At 35.4% G+C, this 25,151-nt stretch overlaps 1 protein-coding gene across 2 annotated transcripts in view; it reads left to right on the top strand.

Moving 5' to 3' along the window:
• LOC129751243 (chondroadherin) overlaps nucleotides 1-18,811 on the top strand; it is a 66,084-nt gene extending 47,273 nt beyond the window's left edge. The window contains exon 5 of one of the 2 annotated variants that reach the window (XM_055746626.1): nucleotides 17,999-18,811. In XM_055746626.1, coding sequence (XP_055602601.1) covers nucleotides 17,999-18,372 — 374 coding nt within the window. In that variant the 3' untranslated portion in view covers nucleotides 18,373-18,811. The remainder of the gene's footprint in view (nucleotides 1-17,998) is intronic. The other variant, XM_055746625.1, reaches the window with a different exon arrangement.
• Nucleotides 18,812-25,151: the final 6,340 nt, after the last annotated feature.

The following is a 25,151-nucleotide window of genomic DNA, read 5'->3' as shown; positions in this document are numbered from 1 at the left end:
CTGAACACGAAACAATAAAATAACTCGAAAATTATAGTTGTTTTCTATGGTTAAATAAGTGTCTTTCTTGAGGTGGCCATTATGTCCTTATCTCCCCTAGATATTATCAAAAATTAACAAATCCCTTAAGCATGCATTTAATACCGTCGTTTGTAAAAACTGCAAACCGAGAAAAACGCTTGTAAAGTTTGAAACTTATTTTCATGAAAACAATCGTATGCATCATTTGTTGGCAAAACCTATCAATAGTTCGGATAGAAAACACTTCAAAGAATACTTTGTTAACTTTTGCGCTAATACTAACTAATAATTACCTACGGAGAAATTTCAATAAAACACTCATGTGACTCATATGCGAATATTCTTAACCCTCGAACAGAGATTATTCGCAAATGAGTCTCTGGTGCTAAAGTTATCGGCAAGTGGCAAGTACTTTTCTAAAATATTTTTTCCATTTGTTTATCATTCTTTTTGATGACAGAGAAAGTTTTCGAAATATCTTGATTCCAAATTGATTTCAATCAAGGTTTTTTCGTCAAGTGGGATGTGTTTTCCAATATTTTTACAAAACTTTGTTTTCATTCATGTAAAATTGCTGCGAAATTATCAGACATCATCATCATTTAATTCAATATGTATTTATTACGGATACGTAGAAACACCGACCAAAGTCTGCTGGATTCGAGACAAAGAAGGAGATTTCTTCCGGGAACATCTTCCTAGGTAATAAACAAAAACAGTAGTATTGATATTGTTGTGAATATAGAAAAAAGTAATGAAAAAAGTTTGTTATTTTGTTACCGAAACAACACTTCATTAGTAGATCGTCAAAATTACCCACTAAGGATCAATCTTGACCGAAGACTGATCTATTGAGCGTAGTTCATCGGTTGATTTTTGTCGAAAAAACAATTTTGGTTGAATTTACCTGTTACTTATTTATGTTTTTTGTGACTAAGAACCAGATTTCTTCGAAATTCTTTTGCTACTAGGTATACATTAAATTTTTAAGTAAAATAATGTATTTTAAGCATTAAACTATTGATTTACTTGATTTTCTATCCAGCATTTTTCTTCAATTGTAAGCTCTGGCGCTGAATTTTGGTCATGGGACTCATATATGCGAATATTTTTCACATGGGACATATCAGGGGTCATATTTTTTTTCGAAATTTTAAGAACAAACTTCAAACAAAAACTTATTTTATGGGCAAATTGGAGCACAAAGAAGCGTTTTCCATCGATAACTCCAAAAAGATGAAAATGCACATGGGACTCATATGCGAATAGAGGCAGTACATTTGTAATGTAGAAATCAAAATAATATTTTTCTGGAAGCTTATGGAGCTGTCAAACTTAAAAACTGATTTTCTCGAAACAATGATGTTGGCACATTCGCCCTTTACTAAAATAGATACATTGTTGAACATGCATTGGCATTTAGAACCTTTAAATTGTTATTATTAGTATCTTTTTATAGCATTAATTTAGCATCTTTTTCCAAAACTGCAAAATAAAAAAAGAATTTTGATGAAAATATGTTCAGATTCGACGATATGGCGTGGCGTAAATGATATGTTAAATGATATGTTAAAATTTGATTTTGCATACTTATCTAAAGGCATACTAATAATCTGATTTTACGATTTAATTTTAAAATCCAACTCTTCTATCGGAAAATTGATTTGTTTTTATTTTTATTTAACAGTTAGGATTTTTAGGATACATACATTCTAAACGGAAGTTATCATTTCTATTGTGATGTTTCGGAGTCTTAATTTTAGTCTTGAAATGAAATAGTCAGTACGACTTCAAAGTTTCATTAACAGTTGATTTAATGAAGTTAGTTAGTTAGTTCCATTATTAATGAAATTTTTTTGTGCTGAGTTATTCAAAACTTTTACTCTAATATTGAGTTTTGATTACAATAATTATTAAGTGAATTGTGCTTTTTTTTTCCTCAACTCGGGTTTACCCTTAAACATTTAAGAATGACTGCGGAGCCTTAGAACAAAATAAAAAAAAATCAACAAAATAACTTTTTATGTTAAGGTTCACTTATGATAGTGTTGAGTTTTTTCAAGCTCCATAATCTTTTCGAAAATTTTCTATTTTGTTTCTAATGTATTGTAAAATATTGATGAACGGATATTCTTGTTAAGATATAAATTCGTGGAAGTCCAGTAAAACTTAAAATTATTCCAAGTGACAGAATTGCTGGGACTAGCACTAAGCCTTTCGGACCAACACAGGATTTTTCGTTTCAACTTGCCCTGCATTGGCCTGCATTGGAGAGGAGATGTCAAGCTTAAGTTCAGGTTGAGGATGAGTAACATTTTTTTTAATTCCTTTTTTCATCTTATGTTGAATATTCAGCAAATGTTTAAATTTCTAAAATTTTTAAGTGGAGCTCAAAAAATTTAATCGCAGCTCATGAAATATTTCAACTTTTTGAAATATTGTACACAAAAAAGGGCTGCATTCAAGTTAATGTGCAAAATAGCCTCTGAGCTTTTTGGAATAGAAGTTTTTAAGCATACTTTTAGCATACTTTTCCCACCGCAGAAGGTAGTGAGCTCAATATCCATATGAATAAAACACGATCATAACAAAAAAATTCCATTCCTTCATTAAAAATTGAACATTGACAAAGTAAAACTGACTATGATTATTTGTGTTTCAAGATAGTTTTTGCATTTGTTGAGTTTTTTTTTCAAATTTCTAACATTGATGATATGTCTTAACATTTGAAATTTGGAAATCACAACATTTGATCGAAAGTGCATTAACAACTCAGGAATATTTTTCATGCAGCTGAGTATTGAGTTCGAGAAGATCAATCCTGATTGACCATCACGACCGAGCTGACGGCTCGAAGGACCAAGATCGTTAGCAGCAATCCGCATTGCACGCCGCTTTTTTCGTCAGGTAATTTATCTAAAACATCAACGACTTATTTTATTCTAAGTGTAATCTTCAACCATCATCCGGAGAGTGGTTTGAAACCGTGCTAAGGGGTTTTGTAATTTTTAACCCAGGTTACCGTTTGGGGTCCGAGGGTCTTTTTTTAAACAAATCTAGAAGTGATATTTATTTGTTGAAATGAACTTAGAATTGATAGAACCTTAATGAACTCATGTTTCTCTAATAGGTTTTGGTTATAGATTACATCAGATAGGTTTAGGTATGATTACATTCACATTAACCGCTCCCCACAAGCGTAAAAAAAACCGTTTCAAAATACCCGCAATTGCTGGAATTTCTTTCAAAACTTTTCCTAATTAATGTAGGGTTGGCGTTCCTTATTTGGCATGTGTACCTAATGTTAACATACCGTTCTATTTTGACTGTTTTTGACGTAATTTTTCACTTATCACAATTATTTAAAAAAAATGATAATTTAACGGATCATGTTAACTTTCATTTTACAAACAAATTAGTTTTTTAACTCACAGGATTTTTCGAAAAATCCGGATTGTTTCAAAGTATGTCCAAATCAAATGGAATTGTTAGCAAATTTCTTAAAAAACACCTGTTTAGAAATGGAAAATTAAAGCTGAATTTGTCAACCGATTTTTTTGAAATTTTTCTTCGGATTGTTTTTTATCATGATTTGAGTAATAAGTATGTTAGAACCATGTTTTTTCGTGTAAAAACTAAAAAAAGCATATGTCCACAATTCGAAACACTATTTTCAATGTGTTCCTAATTATGGACATAGTCAAAGTGTTCCAAACTATATCAAAGTCATAGAATGTATTTGAAATAAATTCGATTGATCGAATTGTGTTTTAACTTAATTTTCAACGATCTGTTAAAATAAACTGTTTTGAGCTAATAAAACATGTTTTATTTTACTTCAGTGTATCTCAAAGCTAAAAATGTTGAAAAAATAGTCAGATAAATAATTGGAACCACCAGTCATTTTTAAATTTACAAAACATGCGATTTTCACCCTACTAAGAAAAAGGGTTAAGTTGCAGAAATCTTTGTTTTTAATGAAAAATTAAAAAAAACGTGTGAATAGTTATAGGAAATGTGAAATATTGGGTACGCGGATACATTTTTCCTCGTATGTTAACATTAGGAACACCCATATGTCAACATTAGGAACAATTAGTGCCAAATTAGGAACATCGACACACTTTATAAAACATGATATTTTTTTGTAAATTAAGGCTTGAAATGATTATTTCAAACCAAAACAGAGTTCAGAAAAAAAAATTGAAACTTAGTTAACAAAAAATTGTAAATCTAAGTATTAAAGATTCGGCGTAATAATATCAAATCTAAAAACCTCTGACAAAATATAGCGAAATTAGGCTCACTTACACTATGGAAGATAAGGACATAACGAGTACACGGGGCATAGTAAGCACTCCTCTTTCCCACGAAAGTACAAATTTTCTCAAATAAATTTTCATGAGGAGCAGTTTTGTAGGTTTTCAAGTGACGAAAATATTAAAATTTTTGAGCACTGGAAAATTAGCTCTCTCGTTAAATCATGATGTACACATTGTTCCTCAATTTTCACCATCATTAAATTGTTGATAGTATTTCACTATAATCAATTTGAAAAAACCTTTTTACTTTAACTTGTTGACTGGAGGCAGGCGCGGTCCTATGGGGGGGTGATCGGGGTGATCGGGGTGATCACCCCCCCAAGCAGCAAAAAACCGTTACAATATACTCGTAAAAGCTGGAATTTCTAGAAAATCTTAGGACTTTTCCTAGTAGGAGTACTTATGAATTTTCAAAATTTTCCACTCCGTGGGGGTGTCAGTTAAATAAAAGAATATATTAATCACTTAAAGGTTTAAGATCGAAAAAAAAGTCGGTCCACCAAACTAAAACAGCTGTAATTTGCAATTCGCTTTACCGATTATAACCAATCACCCTCCCCTTTCCTTGGACAAGCATGGACATTCTGGAAACCCCCACCCCCCTCTCTTAGAAATCCTCGTGGACAGATTCGATTTTTGGTGCCTACATCTCTTATTACTGTTAGAAAAACCTTAGATTTGAATGGTTGATTTTGAAAAATGAATAAAAATTTTCTGGTATAGAATTATTTGAAAAACACGGAAATATCATAACTACAATTGATTTTGAGTGCTCATTCAATAGAGAGAAGCACCAGGTTGCTTGATTTTTGAGCCACATCTCGTATTCATATATTCAAAAAATGAGAGCCTATAATAGATTTCAATTGAAAACTGGAAAATTTTTGTTTTTTGGAGATAAATAAATGAAAATTAAAGACTCCAGCGAATATTTTTTGTGTAATCTAAATAATCTAATGCAGAACATTAATCTCGACTTTATATTTTAAGTGAAATTTTAATATTTCATGTATGTTTTGTATGTATCACTTTATATAACATTACGTTTGATACATATTCAATTTTCTTATATAATTATTAGGCGAACATGTTCACGTGAACATTACTCAAACCTCTGCCCCCTCTCCGTCGACAAGCGTGAACATTTTCAACTCCCCCCCTCCCCTTAGTCTAAGTTGTCCACGTAATATGTGAACAGCCCTTTAAAAAAAGAAATTCATATTTCAGCCAAATTTTTCATTCTTTCTTTTCAACATTGGAAACTTATTCAATGTTTACGATATTCGAAATCTGATTTAGTTTCATTAAGTAACAAATTCACATCAGAAGAAAAAGCGACAATTTTTTTAATTTTTTTTTGTTGGTATATATTATTTCCTTTTGAAACTGATTTCAATAGAAGATTCAATCAAAAGCTTTAAAATGAAGGGTTAAAATTTGTTTATTTCTAATTTTAACTCCTAAATAATCTCCAATTTTCAATTTCTCGGTTTGTTTTTCAAGTTCCGATTTTTACAAATGCATCCCAAATGCCCATATTTTTTCTTAAGAGATCTTTTAAGTTCACTCTGGTGACATTTCCATAATCAAACAAATAAGAAATCGACCTGGAGGAATCAAAGATAAGCTCAGATCAAACGAGTACAGCTCTCAAAAACTGAAATTAATTTCACTCAACTCTAGAATTTTTTTTATTCTTGTTTAGGATGTTTATTTTAGAACGTTGTTAGAAGAAAATGAGCTATGATTGTATTTGCTTTGACGTAGGTACTTACATATGAGGCCCTCAGGGGGGTTTAGGTGCAAAATTGATCGATTTTGAATTAATATTTCCAAACAATTCTTCATAATTAAAACTACAATTGGTGACTTTTCAGATTTTTAGAATTTTATTTACATACTTTTATGTTTTGTAGAGAAATTTAAATTTTAGCTAGATAAACGCAAAATGGCCGAACACATCAACTTAAAAATGTGTTTCCTCGAAATAAATTTCTTTTTTTTTTTTAATAAATCATTTATTTATCTTATTTATTCTTATACCCCTTTGGCTCCAAGAACCTCATAGACAAGGATGGAAAAATTCGTTCACCAGCATGAACGCTAATGATTCTCAATCACCGCTCCGTTCACGATGATAGCATCGGCGATGCGAGCGTGAACAGACGACCGCTGATTGGTCGGATTGGCAATCCGAATGAATGAACTTTTAAATACGTTCGGGTGAACGAACCGATGGCCGAAACGTTCGCCGCAGTTAACTGGATCGTTTTTTATTTTCACCACGACGTTCGTTGGGTGGATCGATTCGCAAATGATTGTTGAAACACAATCGCCAAACGATTGCACGATTGCATTCGCGAATGTTTCTGTAACTGGTAAAAGATTGCACCATCAGGTGCTTGTTTTTCGGCTAATTTTGTGCGTGTTCTAGCCCCCGCGCTCGCTGAAGGTTTGTTTCCTCATGATTATATTATAATTTATGTTCGAATAAGAACATTCAGCACTTTTGCACACTGCGTAGATAACTAAACTGACAAAGGGGGGTTTGAAAATGTCCACTCTTGTTTACGAAGCCTACACACAAAACTTTCGAGGCTCCACTTAGCAAAAATTCGCTGTTACTTTCCGTTAGCAAAAATATTTTTTTACTTTTGAGTTAGCAAAAAGCACGATTTACTTGATTTTAGTAATCAGAAAGTTTATCTTGCTCGATTTTAGTAAAACGAAGGTTTTCTAGCCGCCTTATTTCTAGATAGCAGCCGCTGCCGGTAGAGACAAAAAAATAAACTGACGGGATTCAGTGCCGTTCCGGAAATTCGATGCTGGCGGTTCTTTTGGTGGCTAAGTTCACGACAAATTGGTAGCCAAATCGATAGTGGATGCAAACAGGTAAGAGTCGGTCAAGAAGTGTAAAATGTTTTCCGTTTTTTAATTTATGTTTTTTTTCCTATTAGGTTGCTGCTGCCGGTGGGGTTCCGGGTTTTAATTGCAACAGTCCGGAAATCGAAAGGGACAAAGCTGGAATTTCAATGCGGTGCATCCGGAACAACCCCGGTGTCGATCGCTTGGCATTTCGCGTTCCTAGGATCGGAACTAAATAAGTTCCATGAAGTGTCGAAATAAAGAGAAAAATCAATTGAAAGTAAACTTATTTTTGTATTCTTTTCAATAATCTAACATTCCCTAAGAAATTGCAAAGAAAAACAATAAAAATTGAAATTTCAGGTCCGGGGCGATCTTTTCCTCCGGTTTTTGCTAGAAAAGTGAGCAAAAATTGCGGCGGCTAAATTTGTCTCTCGTTTGCTAAAATTTTAGTTCGAAAAAATTGCTAAATTGATTGCTAAGATTTTAGCTGGTCTAATTTGAGCAAAATTTTGCTAATTTCCGGCCTCGAAAGTTTTGTGTGTACACACAAAATTTCTGAGGCCGAAATTTAGCAAAATTTTGCTCAAATTTGACCAGCTAGAAATTTAGCAATCAAATTAGCAATTTTTTGAAACTAAAATTTTAGCAAGCGTGAGAAAAAGTTAGCCGCCGCATTTTTTACTGATTTTTTTAGCAAAAACCGGAGGAAAAGATCGCGGGGGTATTGAAATACCAAAACAAAAATTTCATTTGAAATTCATGGGGAACATCGGATTATAAAAACAGAACACATAAATTCTTTCACTTAATTTATTTGATTTTTTTTTCATATTTCAAGTCACTTAAAATTTAGCTCGTAAAAACTGATCTCCATAATATGTTCAAGGAGGCTCCGAATGCTGGGGTGTTCAATTTCACTGCTGGCTCCTTTTCTTCTTGGGACCTAGTGAAAAAAAACAAAGAATTTACATATTAGAAGCCGGAATTTTCCATAGTTAAATCGGTTCTTACCATTGCGCTCCCAGTATTGGTTTATCTTCCTTTCTATTGTCCTTCTATAGTCATTACCGTGTCCACGAATACCGCCAGAATCAAATTTTAATTCGCACTGATTTGCACGCGCCGACTTGTTTATTTTTTCTCTTAGCCGGCGGCTGCTGTCTGAAAAAAGCGGCTAGGTAGTCTTCATTTTTACTAAAAACAAGCAAATTTAGCTTTTTGCTAAATCAAAAGTAAAAAAATATTTTTGCTAACGGAAAGTAACAGCAAATTATTGCTAAGTGGAGCCCCGAAAGTTTTGTGTGTAGGGATTTAGCTTTTGGCTATTGGGACATTTTTTTAACCAAAATTGCCAAATAATCATTTAATTATGTTGAGATTGCAAGAATACAGAATACAAAATTATTACTTTTATATGCGTCACATAAAAGTTATAAAATCCCACACATAAATATTGTAAGCCGACATAGCACTCAAATATCTGCCTACATCTGGGCGACTACGTGTTTGCCTACTTGAAGGCGTTTTGTTTTGTTCGAATTGGTTTTCGGAAGGAAATAAAAAAATTGTGAGGTATTGACTCGAATTTTTTTTAAAATTTTTATTGTTAATTGAAATAACTATAAAAATGCTAAGCCTAATACGTGCGTATGTTTCGCGTTCGTATCCCATAGGACATAAAAGCAAATTCCGCACCGGAAAATTAGCAGCTAAGACGACATTCATTCGACTGAAACAATATCGACGGCTTTGATCGACACCAGGCCGACGTCCTTGCCTCCTATTTTCAAACCCCCCATTGTCAGTTTAGTTTTCTACGCAATGTGCAAAAGTCCACACTTTTACTAATTATATGTTGAATGTTCCTATTCGAACATAAATTAAAATAACATCATGAGAAAACAAACCATCAGCGAGCGCGGGGGCTAAAACACGCACAAAATTAGCCGAAAAACAAGCACCTGATGGCGCAATCCTTTACCGGTTACGGAAACATTCGCGAATGCAATCTTACAATCGTTTGGCGATTGTGTTTCGACAATCATTTGCGAACGTCGTGGTGAAAATAAAAAAAACGATCCAATTGAACGCGGCGAATGTTTCGGGCTTCGTTTCGTTCACCCGAACTTATTAAAAGTTCATTCATTCGGGATTGCAATCGTTAGTGTTCATTGTGGTGTGTTAACTTTTTCCTTTCCCGATTGCTTCGATTGGCAGTTAGAATTGAATGAGTTCACCACGGATTGCAGATTGAATGTACTTCGATCCGATTTTTTCCATGCTTGCTCATAGATACATGTATTTTGAGCCGTTATCATAATTAAACAATATAAATAATGATTTACCATTCTTTATTTTCCAAAAACTTGCCTATGTCTTCATTTTTCCCAGGAAAGATAAACCCAGTGATAAAACTATCCCGTCATCACTCGACTATTTTCTCGGAAAAGCCAATCGCTCAAGTTGAACATTCGGAAGATATTTGTCTAATTTCTGATCAACGCGGCTACATTTCAAAATTCACACCAATTATATCGCCGAAACTGCTTTTAGCATATCCACACAAAAATAATTAAAACTTCAAGTAGAAATCTAGCTTAATAATTAAATCCACTCTGAACCTGGAAATTTGGTTATTTGAATTGCAATTTATAAAAGAATTTATAAGTTGTATAAAAGGATGTCAAAATAAGTTTGTTGAGAAAATTGTTTAAAAGTTTTCGCTGTTCTTCTTCAATTTAGATTTTTTCAAAATACAAACCTCTAATTTTGTGACATGAAATTTCAAGGGAAGACAAAAAGTAATGTGCAGCAAATGTGGTAGACTTATTTGCAATTGCAAACCCCCCCCCCCCCCCCCCTCCTCTCATCACCCCCTCCCTTCGCTTTCTCAAAATGCACGCTGTTTCGCTATATATTCACGTTCCCTTTATTGTCTGATTTTTGAAAATTTGGAAAAATCACCCCCCCCAAGAGCCAGGTCTAGGACCGCCCCTGACTGGAGGCGTATACAATTGATCGGGGCACGGAGAGATTTTTCTGCAGTAGAATCTAGCAGCGAATTCAACTCGATGAAGTCAACTGAATTATAGAGCCACAGCTTGACAGGTTTACATCTGACGATTAAGCTTATTGGTTAGGTGTCGGAGAGGTAATCAGAAGACTCGAGTTCGATTCCTGGTCGAGGTGATTTTTTTACATTTACCATTCATGGTCGTTTATTTTGATTGTTGCATTATTCGGATAGTACCATCATCCGCCAAACATAGAACCAGCAACATAATGTGTGAATTGTTTGTATTCTACAAACAGACATACATTTTTCTATATTGTTTTTTTTATGGATCTACGACTCACCGTTTAGTGCAAAATGCATCGATCAAGAAAGATAAATGATTACCTCCACGACACCTTACCAATAGGCTTAATCGTCAGATGAAACATATCAAGCTGTAGCTCTATAGTTCAGTTGACTTCACCGAATTGAATTCGCTGGTAGGTTCTACGGCAGAAAATGCTTAACGTGCCCCGATTAATGCTGCTTATACTGCCCCAGTGGGGGTTCTCATTATGCCCCTGCAATGACTGATTTTCAGCCTTCGGCAAAAAAAATTTAAAATGCATTTTAAATTTTGTTATATACTTTTTCAAGTTTTAGCTCGTTAGGAAATAGACGTTTTAACACTATTATTATATACGTCTGAACACGAAACAATAAAATAACTCGAAAATTATAGTTGTTTTCTATGGTTAAATTAGCGTCTTTCTTAAGGTGGCCATTATGTCCTTATCTCCCCTAGATATTATCAAAAATTAACAAATCCCTTCAGCATGCATTTAATACCGTCATTTGTAAAAACTGCAAACCGAGAAAAACGCTTGTAAAGTTTGAAACTTATTTTCATGAAAACAATCGTATGCATCATTTGTTGGCAAAACCTATTAATAGTTCGGATAGAAAACACTTCAAAGAATACTTTGTTAACTTTTGCGCTAATACTAACTAATAATTACGGAGAAATTTCAATAAAACACTCATGTGACTCATATGCGAATATTCTTAACCCTCGAACAGAGATTATTCACAAATGAGTCTCTGGTGCTAAAGTTATCGGCAAGTGGCAAGTACTTTTCTAAAATATTTTTTCCATTTGTTTATCATTCTTTTTGATGACAGAAGAAAGTTTTCGAAATATCTTGATTCCAAATTGATTTCAATCAAGGTTTTTTCGTCAAGTGGGATGTGTTTTCCAGTATTTTTCCAAAACTTAGTTTTCATTCATGTAAAATTGCTGCGAAATTATCAGACATCATCATCAATATGTATTTATTACGGATACGTAGAAACACCGACCAAAGTCTGCTGGATTCGAGACAAAGAAGGAGATTTCTTCCGGGAACATCTTCCTAGGTAATAAACAAAAACAGTAGTATTGATATTGTTGTGAATATAGAAAAAAGTAATGAAAAAAGTTTGTTATTTTGTTACCGAAACAACACTTCATTAGTAGATCGTCAAAATTACCCACTAAGGATCAATCTTGACCGAAGACTGATCTATTGAGCGTAGTTCATCGGTTGATTTTTGTCGAAAAAATAATTTTGGTTGAATTTACCTGTTACTTATTTATGTTTTTTGTGACAAAGAACCAGATTTCTTCGAAATTGTTTTGCTACTAGGTATACATTAAATTTTTAAGTAAAATAATGTATTTTAAGCATTAAACTATTGATTTACTTGATTTTCTATCCAGCCTTTTTCTTCAATTGTAAGCTCTGGCGCTGAATTTTGGTCATGGGACTCATATACGCGAATATTTTTCACATGGGACATATCAAGGGTCATATTTTTTTCGAAATTTTGGGAACAAACTTCAAACAAAAACTTATTTTATGGGCAAATTGGAGCACAAAGAAGCGTTTTCCATCGATAACTCCAAAAAGATGAAAATGCACATGGGACTCATATGCGAATAGGGGCAGTACATTTTTAATGTAGAAATCAAAATAATATTTTTGCTGGAAGCTTATGGAGCTGTCAAACTTAAAAACTGATTTTCTCGAAACAATGATGTTGGCACATTCGCCCTTTACTAAAATAGATACATTGTTGAACATGCATTGGCATTTAGAACCTTTAAGTTGTTATTATTAGTATCTTTTTATAGCATTAATTTAGCATCTTTTTCCAAAACTGCCAAATAAAAAAAGAATTTTGATGAAAATATGTCCAGATTCGACGATATGGCGTGGCGTAAATGATATGTTAAATGATATGTTAAAATTTGATTTTGCATTCTTATCTAAAGGCATACTAATAATCTGATTTTACGATTTAATTTTAAAATCCAACTCTTCTATCGGAAAATTGATTTGTTTTTATTTTTATTTTACAGTTAGGATTTTTAGGATACATACATTCTAAACGGAAGTTATCATTTCTATTGTGATGTTTCGGAGTCTTAATTTTAGTCTTGAAATGAAATAGTCAGTACGACTTCACAGTTTCATTAACAGTTGATTTAATGAAGTTAGTTAGTTAGTTCCATTATTAATGAAATTTTTTTGTGCTGAGTTATTCAAAACTTTTACTCTAATATTGAGTTTTGATTACAATAATTATTAAGTGAATTGTGCTTTTTTTTCCTCAACTCGGGTTTACCCTTAAACATTTAAGAATGACTGCGGAGCCTTAGAACAAAATAAAAAAAAATCAACAAAATAACTTTTTATGTTAAGGTTCACTTATGATAGTGTTGAGTTTTTTCAAGCTCCATAATCTTTTCGAAAATTTTCTATTTTGTTTCTAATGTATTGTAAAATATTGATGAACGGATATTCTTGTTAAAATATAAATTCGTGGAAGTCCAGTAAAACTTAAAATTATTCCAAGTGACAGAATTGCTGGGGCTAGCACTAAGCCTTTCGGACCAACACAGGATTTTTCGTTTCAACTTGCCCTGCATTGGCCTGCATTGGAGAGGAGATGTCAAGCTTAAGTTCAGGATGAGGATGAGTAACATTTTTGTTAATTCCTTTTTTCATCTTATGTTGAATATTCAGCAAATGTTTAAATTTCTAAAATTTTTAAGTGGAGCTCAAAAAATTTAATCGCAGCTCATGAAATATTTCAACTTTTTGAAATATTGTACACAAAAAAGGGCTGCTTTCAAGTTAATGTGCAAAAAAGCCTCTGAGCTTTTTTGAATAGAAGTTTTTAAGCATACTTTTAGCATACTTTTCCCACCGCAGAAGTTAGTGAACTCAATAATCATATGAATAAAACAAGATCATAACAAAAAAATTCCATTCCTTCATTAAAAATTTAACATTGACAAGGTAAAACTGACTTTGATTATTTGTGTTTCAAGATAGTTTTTGCATTTGTTGAGTTTTTTTTCAAATTTCTAACATTGATGATATGTCTTAACATTTGAAATTTGGAAATCATAACATTTGATCGAAAATGCATTAACAACTCAGGAATATTTTTCATGCAGCTGAGTTTGAGTTCGAGAAGATCAATCCTGATTGAATTAAAAGATAAATTTTTCTAAAGCTTTTCTCCACCCTTTTGTTTCGTTTCAATTTTTTGTTTGTTAATTTGTTAAAGAAAACATTACAATCCTATTAAAATCTTGTTAAAATTTATTTTAAGGAATAAATAGGAGTTTTCTTTAAGAAAAATCTAGGAGCATAGGAAGTGTAAGAAAACTCGATCGCACCATTGACCAAAATGGTTCCTGATCTAGAACCTTTCCCTTACTAACACAACCCTTTCCTTGGATATTTAAATATAGATTCGCAGACGTATAGACGGTTTCTATAGTTGGTGATATTGACTTACCCTTTTTTCTGAATTTTTCAAAACTCATCTTTGGAATATGAAGGGACAAAAGGTTGTTAATTGATCCTATGAAGTATCCTACTAACAATCTCACCTTCATTCCTCATTGACTACTAGGACGTGGCCGGCGCCGTTATTGATCAATTTCAAAGGGAGTGCATGAGTTTTGTGCATTGTGAATGAACTGCTAGTCCCAAGCACCATTCTTTTGGCCCTTGCACAAAACTGATGGCCTCGAACAATCACGGAGTAGCAACCATTGGCGAGGTAGAACATGTTCTGCTTAGCCACGCCAGCGATCATGGAATTTGAAGTACGTAGGTAATTTGAACAAAGTCCAATCAAATATGTTATCTGAAGTTTTGAATAAATGATCGTTTTTAAGCACTTCAAGTTCAATGATTTAAGGTGGATATGAATAGTCAACTAAGCTAAGCTAAGCTAAGCTAAGGTTCACTTATGATAGTGTTGTTTTAGTAACCTAAAAATACAGGAAGCAGTTTATAATATTATAAAAAATGAGCCACTATAAAATTATAGAAAATACAGAAATTTCTAATTAATCTTTGAGGCATGCATTTAATATATTTCCGTGAATTTTAAAACCATAAAAAGAGTAGGCGAGTACTGAATCGTCAGCACGTGTTTTTTTTTCGTGTGATAAAATTTCTATCAAATTTATTTGTAGAAATATTATAGTTTCGAGAATTTCTGTAACAGAAAATATAGTGATAGCTAGGAATTTGTGAAGAAAGTATTTGTTACTAGTTGGGGGCTTGGTTTGATTACGGGAGCTGATCGAAGTGCCGAGAGAAACGAGCGAGGTTTTGTTTGCTCTGTGTGTGTAGTTGACTTGGGGAAAGTATTCTCAAAATTATAATTAAATTTTAAAATTATATACTAAATAATGTGAAAAACATGTTTTAAAACGTTTTTGTTCTACTGAAGGAATGATGAAAAATGTGAATTATTGGCTGCATGCTTTGAAATTATGGGAGAAAGTGAGAACATATAGATTCGTTCATGGGGACGAGAAGCAGTATTCAATTCAAGAACAAGCACGAAATAATGAAGATTGAATTTTGAAGAATAAGTCGGATATTTGATTTTTTTTTTGGGTTCTTAACGGAAAAACAGGGGATGATATTTTTCATCGGTCACTCTGTGGATTCCGATGTTGGATTTCGTGATAATTGCGATATTTTAAGTATTGGTGGGAAAAGCGATGCTGATGGAAAATGATTGGAACTAAGAAAGGATAGAGGGGTAGTGTCTTCTGTTTTTCGAATGGGAAGTATAAAGTTCAAATATAGAAGAAGGATGTGATTACATTTTCACTTGAATCAAATTACAATGGTGAATGACTTGGAACGAGTTGTGTTTCTTTTTTTCTGCACCGGTAACCAAAACGTCGTCTTTGTCACGGCATGCTTTGACCTAAAAGATTACTAAAGATGCTGAACAAAGATAAGTATCCTTGATAATTTTTGTTGATGGTATTATATTATCTAATGCAGGGGTTTTCAGATCGTGCTCCGCGGAGCACTTGGTGCTCCGCGAAGCTTTTGAAAGTGCTCCGCGACGTACGCAACGAAAATCATAAACCAACTTTGAAAAATTCTGTTTTTTTTTATTGAAGCATGAGAAAAAAATATTTATAGGGCATATAGTACGAACGAATAAATTTTGTTTTTACTGGCGGCTAAATCCATGTTGACAAAGAATGGTGGATTGTCAAAATTCACTGCTTTGATCGAACAACGTTATGTTGCAGGACTCAGCGTGCAAAACACTCAATGAAAACACTGTTCTTGCGCCGCACTTAGTAGCTACCGATTGGAAAAGCTGGAGAAGCGCATACTATTGTTGAAAACCTAATCAAACCTTGTATTCAAGAAGTCGTCCGTATCATAGTTGATGATAAAACAGCGAAATTGATAAATTCGATTCCCATGTCTGATAATTCGGTTTCTCGGCGAATTTGTGACATGGCTAAAGATGTTGAATGCATTTTAGTTTCTCGATTGAGGTCTTCAGAATTCGACATGCAGTTTGACGAATCCACAGGTGTAGTAGGACTAGATATTCTGATGATATTTGTTCGCTATCAAGGTTCTTAATGTTTCAAAGAAGATTTATTCCTTTGCAAACCATTGCCAACTTCCACGACGGGGGCTGAAATTTTCAAGCTAATTGGTGATAACTTTACGGACAACAATATTCAATGGGGATGTACGGACGGTGTGAAAGCTGTAGTTGGAAATACTGCTGGAGTCGTTGCCAAGATCAAAGAAAAGACCAAAAGTTGCGGTAGTCGTTATTACATCCTTCATCAACATGCACTCGCTATGAAGAAACTATCATCATATTTGAAGGAAAAATAATCAACTTTATTGAGGCTCATCCAAAAAATTCAATGTTATTCAACTACTACTACTACTATTCAAGGAAACTACTTCATATCGAAGATCGCTCTCGCAGAAAAACGTCGTCTCGCCTGTTTGAATTTAGATCGGAAGTCAGAGCGTTTTTGAGCTACAATAATTTGGCATTAGAGGTAAGACTGAATGATGATCAGTGGCTCGTCAGGTTGGCTTATTTGGATGACTTTTTGTAAAATGAATGACTTCAGTATTTCAATGCAAGGTAAAGGAAAAACAATCTTCGATTAAAACGGCAAAATCATGACCATCAAGAGAAAAATCAAATTTTGGGAGGATCGCTCAAAAGCTAAACCTGGACAGCTTTTCAAATTTGAGAAGCATTCAATCAGAAATAATCTCGAAGTTATCACAAATTTCGAAGAATTATCACAATCACAATACGTTGATAAATTTATTTATGTATTCCTTGGTGTAAACTTAAACTAACAGGCCCACGTGTCTAATGAAGTCATTTTCAATTACAATTTTACAATGTTTTGCCGCATGATTTGTTTGACAGCTCCAGCAAAACAAAACTTATTCTTCTGCCGTTTTCCACAACTTATCTCTGCGAGTCTGGGTTTTTCGCATATCTCTCAACGAAGACAAAATACCGATCCCGACTAAAGTCGGAACCAGACGTCAGGCTACTACTGAAACCAACTTAATCAAACTTGTTAAAGCTTGAAAAATCGAAGAAAGCGTATTTGTACTATTAAAATCAATCATTTTTAAAGACACTTACTTTTAGATACATACATACATACATACAAAATGAATAGTCTCATTTTATTGGCTACATTTTATTGGCTACAATGACAAGACACATCTTATTTAAACGAAAAATATCATCAAATTTTCAAAACTCGGGTTTTCATTCTTTCAAAAACTTAGGTGCTCCGCCAAAATTTTTGATTTTAAAAAGTGCTCCGCCGAGCTAATGCTCTGAAAACACCTGATCTAATGTATAATAGCTTAATTCTATTACTGGGGATAAGTGGGGGGGTTGGACAGGACATCAAACGAACTGAAAACTGATATACAATGGATTGTGGGTTCAAGCCAGCCGGATTATCTCGGCAAACTTGGAATCATGAGTAGGTTACTTAGGTACCTTTTCAAGATTCTTGATTTGTTTCGAACAGTTGGGAAGGAGTAAGATGAGGCAAACCTGTCCCAAACCAGTGGTAACGGACCCCTTGGTAGTGCTGCAATTATTGTTGATGAGTTAAGCATGAACAATATTTGAATGTGCGATCGAGACTTCCCGTACCGCCTCGGGTCGAAAGACCTATCAGCCACTGGTGGGTTTTCATACATACATACATACATATTCTGTGAATTTTAAAACCATAAAAAATGTTGTACGCTAAAAGTGATAACTTATATTAGTTAAAATTAATCGCTTAAAAATCTCATTACCAAAGGCTAAATTTGGCTTTGGTTAGAAATAAAAATCCCTGTATGAAAAAACTTTCCCTTATCATATCGTTCTAAAATCACATATTCCATTACAGAGCAAAGCATTTGTGCACAGGAAGCGGAAGAGAGCCTCGTTTCGGTCGCACCGGTCCGATCCGAGTACCAACAGTGTCTGGAGGTGCGCAGCTCCCGGAAACGGGACACCGAAGCCAAAACGGCTTGGTTCCGGATATCGATGGCGGTGCTGGCCTGCATTGTCGTTTTCTCGCTAATACTCTACTACTTCCACCGACGCAATGTCAAAAACATGAAACGAAAACAAAACGCCTACGGTGGCCGATATAAAGCTCCACCGGGTGGACCGGACACCATCAATCGGGTAAAGGTGCCATCGTTGCACGAAAACGACGACCACGTTTCGATCATAGAGAATGGAAAATGTGATAAACTGTTGAAGGATTGTGATTGAAGAAATGCTGCGCAGCTCACATCTATTCAGCACGAGTAAGCTTAAGGCTAGAAGATTTCTTAAACAATAGATAATTTTTGGATACAATCGACGCAAGACTAACGTTCTAAAAGTTATTAGGATAATTCGTAAGCTAAGAAAATGTAGATAGCAATTCGTCATAGAATAGCATACTCAAATGAAATACACTGTGTTAGCAAAACCCAAACGATTGCAATGAAACAACACACCTTTGCCATACGGAACATTGTTTACAAATTATTGTATAAGTTGACTAAAATAAGCCAGAAATATTAGGAGACAAGTTTTCAACCATATTGTTAATTTGACCAAAGAATTTAAAGAAACAGCCCGCCGTTTTCATTATGAAAGAAATTCCATAAACGAAACATACAATAGCTCACAACAAAAAACCGTAGCAGACATTACCACTACATTAGAGTAAAGTGGGGCAAGAGTACGCACTTAGTTGTGTACTTATTGTATCTCTTTAAAGAAAAAAGTATCGATCATAGTAATTAAACTAAATTAAAGTAAGGCTCTTCACCTTGATTGTATGACGCAAAAAGATTTGATAACGTTTGTAAACATTGATAAAAAATCATATTTTTCAAAAACTATCAAAGCGTACTCTTACCCCACCAGTGGGGCAAGAGTACGCATGAGGTGGGGCAAGAGTACGCATAAAATAAGCTCATTGTATTTCATTCTGGTCCGGTGTAAGTGAGGTCTTGAATCATTATAATCGTTTATTAAACAAAACAAAACCTTTATTTCACAAACAATAGTTAAAATAAAACAGTGAATTCATATTCCATGGGTTAAAAACGGAAAATCATAGGGATTCTCTTATAAAATCAAATCGAAGAAAATAAAAAAACAAACAGAAGTAAAAGAGCTTGCCTTTCGTGGTCTCTTTTCTCCTTTTGGAGCCTCAGAGCCTTTAGGAGGCTTTTCCTTCATTGTCGTTTTGGTTCCTTTTGCAGTGTCTGTCTCAGTTGCAAGTTTGCGTTGCGCCGGCGGTTTTGCCTTTTTCTGTTGAAGATTGGATTCCAATTTTTGCTTAACGGAAGTGCTCGTGATGATTTCAGACTTTTGGCCTTTCTTCCGTCTTTGTTGAGGGTCCTTACGCTTCGGAAGTGGTCAAATCTCTGCAGGAGTCACATATGATCGTTTCGAAAGATTCAGTGGTTCTTCATAATCAATGGATTCCACTCGTCCTGAAGTTGAAGGCAGTGGATCGGGAGCTTCATAACGCTTTGGTTCGACCTGCTGTTTCGGCAATAGGCTTTCAGCAATCCGGCGCTCCGATTCTCCGTCCTTCAACCGCTGCCTGGCGTTTTCCAGCATCTCCAGAGAGAAAATTTTCCTGCTGGTTTTCCTTTTGTACGTCCTGATTATTGAAAACATGATTATTCTTTGGGTTAGCTTTTCAAATGCTATCAAAAAGACGAAGGAAACCAACGCGTACTCTTGCCCCACCAATCCTGCGTACTCTTGCCCCCTACGACAATTTGTGAAAAAAGCTAAAAGTGCTAAATATTCCGATCTTATCCTGGCATGAGTGTTCCACAGATTTAATCTATATTAATTATGTGTCCTTTGTCACGAATGCAGATTTAATTAGCGAATTTCCACGAAGCCTAATAATGTTTCCAAATACGCATAAAATTACATAAAAATTTGAAAAACTAGAACTTAACTCATTTCTTCGACGTGCGCGAACCAAACGACAACCAAAAACACTTATGATCAGCTGACTCAATGACCTGTCAAACCGGTACAGTGTTGCTAGTTTCAGTGTTGTCGTTCACTGTAAAAGCCTAGTGCGTACTCTTTCCGCCTGCGTACTCTTGCCCCACTTTACTCTATAGCTGAATACTGAATGAGAAGTATTTTTTTTATGATTTCAATAGTTACAAATTCAATAAACAGCTGAAATTGAGAAGCAACTGAGTGATGAAATTGAAAAAAATCGGTTTTTATTACTTTGTTTATAGGAAGTCCCACATAAATCTATCAGTTTCAGCTGAAAGTTTGCAGCATATGCCTCAATTGATAATATGTAATCAAGAATATACTGACTTGAACATTGAAGAAAAGAAAATATTAACTTACAAATTTCGGATGCTCTAATTGTAAAAATAGAAAACTAGACAGCAAACATGTTCTTGTTGAAAAGTGAAAAAAAATAGTCAAAAATCTTTCTTCTGCTCGTAATAGACTTCTACTTCTCTATTGGAATAAACGAAACTTGTAAGGCATCCTGATTCCGCATTCCTTTCAATTGAATATATACTGGAAAAATATTTGATATTGAGACTTTAGATGATGAACGGAAATGAAACGGCATGAATCTTCGATATATAATATGGATATTAAGTGAAAGGGCTCAAGAAGAACAAGTTGAATATCGTGATCAGACGTCTTAGGCGGCTTTGGCTTTTCCTTGAAGTTTCACAGGAATGACAATATATTTTAACTTCCCTAAGAAAAATGTAATATGATAACACGTATCTCTGTTGACGCCACGTCTCATCTCATTTTCTTATGACGTACATCACATTTGAGCTTCTCACATTTTATGTTTTGCCTCTTACGTCTTACGTATCACCTCGTAAGGCCCATTTGCAGTTCTTGTGAAAATGAACAGGATAAAACCTTGTTTCGCCAATAACTGAAAAAACGCGACCCAACTACGATGTGAAATATGATGGAAACGACGGGGTATGGTGGAAACATAAAATTACCTTATAGATCGATAATTTTCAAATTTTCAGAGAATGAACGTAAAACTATTTGTGATCTTTTGGTATAATTATTTCATTCCTGTTCAATGCTATATTAGTACAATCGTACATTAGGCCCAACTGTACCCAAAAGACTTTGCGCAACTACTTAAAGGAGACTCTTCCATACCGAAACCCACTTTTCCATCATTTCTTCCTTCAAATTGATCACTTCGAGATGCTCACTGAATACCTACCTGCTTCCAAATAGCACAGTATTTTTCAATGCGTCTTGGTTCCGGTTTGTTAGAAGAATTTATGTTCTTGTATTCAAAAGTGACTTTTTTGGAATTGATATGAAATCAATTCAGGACATCCTTTGCATAGTGGAACGAGTTAAGATAGGTCGAAATGGTGCAGAAGATCACCCTTCAGCGGCAGCTTACTTTGGACTTTTAACTAACCAAAAAATGAAAATCCAGCTTAATATAGCTTCAGAAGCATTTTTACAGTAAATCGGATTTTGATTAAAATTCAACATCATCATCACAAGTTTGTATATATTTTGAATTTTAAGGTGCCACCAAAAGTTTACAAACTTGATAACAACAAAGACGATTAAGACGATTCCAAAATGGTATATGTGATGAAAATCGGTCCAGTAAGTTTGTAGATAGAGCCAAAACTGTAAACAAGTTTTTTGCGTATTGTTTTTATGATCCAGAAATTTATTAAAATCATTTTTAAATGCTAATTATACGTATTAGATGTTATAAAAACTATATTTGTATATTATTTTTTCACATATCTAATGAAATATCATCAAATATTGTAACCTTTAGGTTATCTTGCCCCGTTAAACCCCCATAGAGCAAGCCATTTTGGAGTGGTCCTTCCGATCACTCACAGCTTTCAAGCTGTTCATCGAGAATTTTCCGAATGACAGTAACCATATGACAGTACCATAATGTCATTGGAAAGTGGAACGGAAATGGGCTTAGGAAGGGATGCCAACTCTGCTTAACGATCGGCTTAAGTTCTTTCCAAAGTATACTTGTCAAATAGTTAAAGTACTAAAATATTGTAAAGTGGAAAGTGGTTGTGATTTTTGGAATCAATCAAGTCAAGTGAGTTGGTTTATAGATAATCAAAAGAACCCTTCCTAACCATAGTTCCCATCCAGGCCCTGTTTTAATATTTTGCCTGAAGATTCTGGCTAAAGAATCTGGCCATAGAATCCCGCCAAGTGGGTTCCACAAAGCTTCCGTTCGCACGATGCAAACGGGCCAGTGAATCACCGTTTCTTAGTTCACCACTCTGCCATCACCATCCTGAGTCAGGAGGATTCCAGGCAACGGATCCTACCAAGGCGACTCAACCAACTCCGGTTACACGTGGCAACTGGGCAGGTGAGCCGAAGCACTGGTCAGAGGGTCCCGACCATCCCGTGTCCATCCGCTAGTTGGGTCCACCAAATTGCCATCCCAAGAGGCAAAGGATCCAACGAACACAGTGGACAACTAGAGCGGAAAATCCCAGCAACCTAGAGCCCATAGTAATCCATCGGTTCCGTTGCTCTGTCGAGGAGCCTGCGGAGCGTAAGCACTGCGGGCACCATCCAGAGCACCAGCTGGAAATTGGCATCCATCACAAGGACAACCATAAACGCCAAACCGGCTCATATCGATCTGGTTCCAGAGGGTGTTGTTTGATCCCTTCAAACGGGTTCGTGAAAATTCATTCAATTACCCTCCGGTTCCATTGCTTCGAATGGTCAGTTGATGACCACGATTGAAAGCGCAGCGACGAAGAAGACCGGTTACGGCCGGCCGGTGCCAGCAGCAGCAGCAGAAGCAGAGCACACATTACACACCCACACTACACGAAAAAAGTAAGTTTATAATACATTACATTTGCTTTAAAAATCATTTGTGTGTTCTTCCTTGAATATCCGACCAGTTCCTTTAAAGCGAGAGCCGACCTTGAGCTCAAAAGTATCTTATGCCATATTCGTTTTCATCTGGTGGAAAGATGGTTGTGCACCAACTGCTGTCATCTTCATATAAAAAAAACGATCGGCTTAAGTTCTTTCCAAAGTATACTTGTCAAATAGTTAAAGTACTAAAATATTGTAAAGTGGAAAGTGGTTGTGATTTTTGGAATCAATCAAGTCAAGTGAGTTGGTTTATAGATAATCAAAAGAACCCTTCCTAACCATAGTTCCCATCCAGGCCCTGTTTTAATATTTTGCCTGAAGATTCTGGCTAAAGAATCTGGCCATAGAATCCCGCCAAGTGGGTTCCACAAAGCTTCCGTTCGCACGATGCAAACGGGCCAGTGAATCACCGTTTCTTAGTTCACCACTCTGCCATCACCATCCTGAGTCAGGAGGATTCCAGGCAACGGATCCTACCAAGGCGACTCAACCAACTCCGGTTACACGTGGCAACTGGGCAGGTGAGCCGAAGCACTGGTCAGAGGGTCCCGACCATCCCGTGTCCATCCGCTAGTTGGGTCCACCAAATTGCCATCCCAAGAGGCAAAGGATCCAACGAACACAGTGGACAACTAGAGCGGAAAATCCCAGCAACCTAGAGCCCATAGTAATCCATCGGTTCCGTTGCTCTGTCGAGGAGCCTGCGGAGCGTAAGCACTGCGGGCACCATCCAGAGCACCAGCTGGAAATTGGCATCCATCACAAGGACAACCATAAACGCCAAACCGGCTCATATCGATCTGGTTCCAGAGGGTGTTGTTTGATCCCTTCAAACGGGTTCGTGAAAATTCATTCAATTACCCTCCGGTTCCATTGCTTCGAATGGTCAGTTGATGACCACGATTGAAAGCGCAGCGACGAAGAAGACCGGTTACGGCCGGCCGGTGCCAGCAGCAGCAGCAGAAGCAGAGCACACATTACACACCCACACTACACGAAAAAAGTAAGTTTATAATACATTACATTTGCTTTAAAAATCATTTGTGTGTTCTTCCTTGAATATCCGACCAGTTCCTTTAAAGCGAGAGCCGACCTTGAGCTCAAAAGTATCTTATGCCATATTCGTTTTCATCTGGTGGAAAGATGGTTGTGCACCAACTGCTGTCATCTTCATATAAAAAAAACGCTTTGACAGCACTTGGTGCACTACCGGTGCACCACCAAGATGAAAACGAATATGGCATTAGACTCTAGCTGGCCCAGCAAAAGAGGCGTATGAAGCCCACCCCAGACGGTTGCCGTGGCTTGACCAGCAACTAGGGGCTATTGGCAACCTCCTTCAGAGTGAGAGAGTAATAATATGCAAAAAAACATTGTAAAATAGTTTTGGTGAAAACTTCGTTTGGATAGTTTCCTGAGCGAAGCATAGAGATTCCGCCTGAAACAGTTCTTAAATACTCGCTTGTAAGTCCTCCTAATTGCTAAGAAAATAATCATTAGGACCCCTTAATCTTCTTGTGTTGATTCTCAGAACAGCGTAATAAAGTTTAAATAATAACAAAAATTTCAGTCGCAGCACAACTACAAGTCGTTTCACAACGTCCCGTTGAAGGGGGTTGAGTATTTTTCTGAAGTTTGCGCAAAATATGCCGATTTCTCTTTTAGTGACTCTATTTCTTTCTTTTTTGAAATTTAAAAATACAGAAAAAATAAAGATTACCGTAAACTGGGGAAACATTGATCACTTTTTTCATTCTTTTTCGATAATTTTGGAAGGAGTTGCTTTTTTTGTAACACATAAAAGTTTTAAAATACTTAGCAGCAGTCTCTTCTCCTTGTGTGTAAGTTTCGTAAGCTTTTTCATATCCCTTGTAAGTTGTGAGTTGTAAAAAGTGTTTTATGTGTTTTAATGTCATGAGCTGCAAATTTCTGCCTATTTCAAATGTCGATCGGAATAAATTTGCGTGTTACGGGGCACACTTCGATTGGAGGTCGCAAATATCAAGAACTAGCTGATTTTACCCGGCCTTGCTCGGGTTCACAAAAAATATAAATCAAAAAGAGTCGGTTGATTTTTCGAAGTGTTGAAAGCTTTATATTCATCATTTCAAGAA

The sequence above is a fragment of the Uranotaenia lowii genome, chromosome 3 (assembly GCF_029784155.1).
Source record: "Uranotaenia lowii strain MFRU-FL chromosome 3, ASM2978415v1, whole genome shotgun sequence".
Classification (NCBI taxonomy): Eukaryota; Metazoa; Arthropoda; class Insecta; order Diptera; family Culicidae; genus Uranotaenia; species Uranotaenia lowii.
The sequence above is the reverse complement of the archived record's forward strand: the minus strand, read 5'-3'. Positions and strand labels throughout refer to the sequence as shown.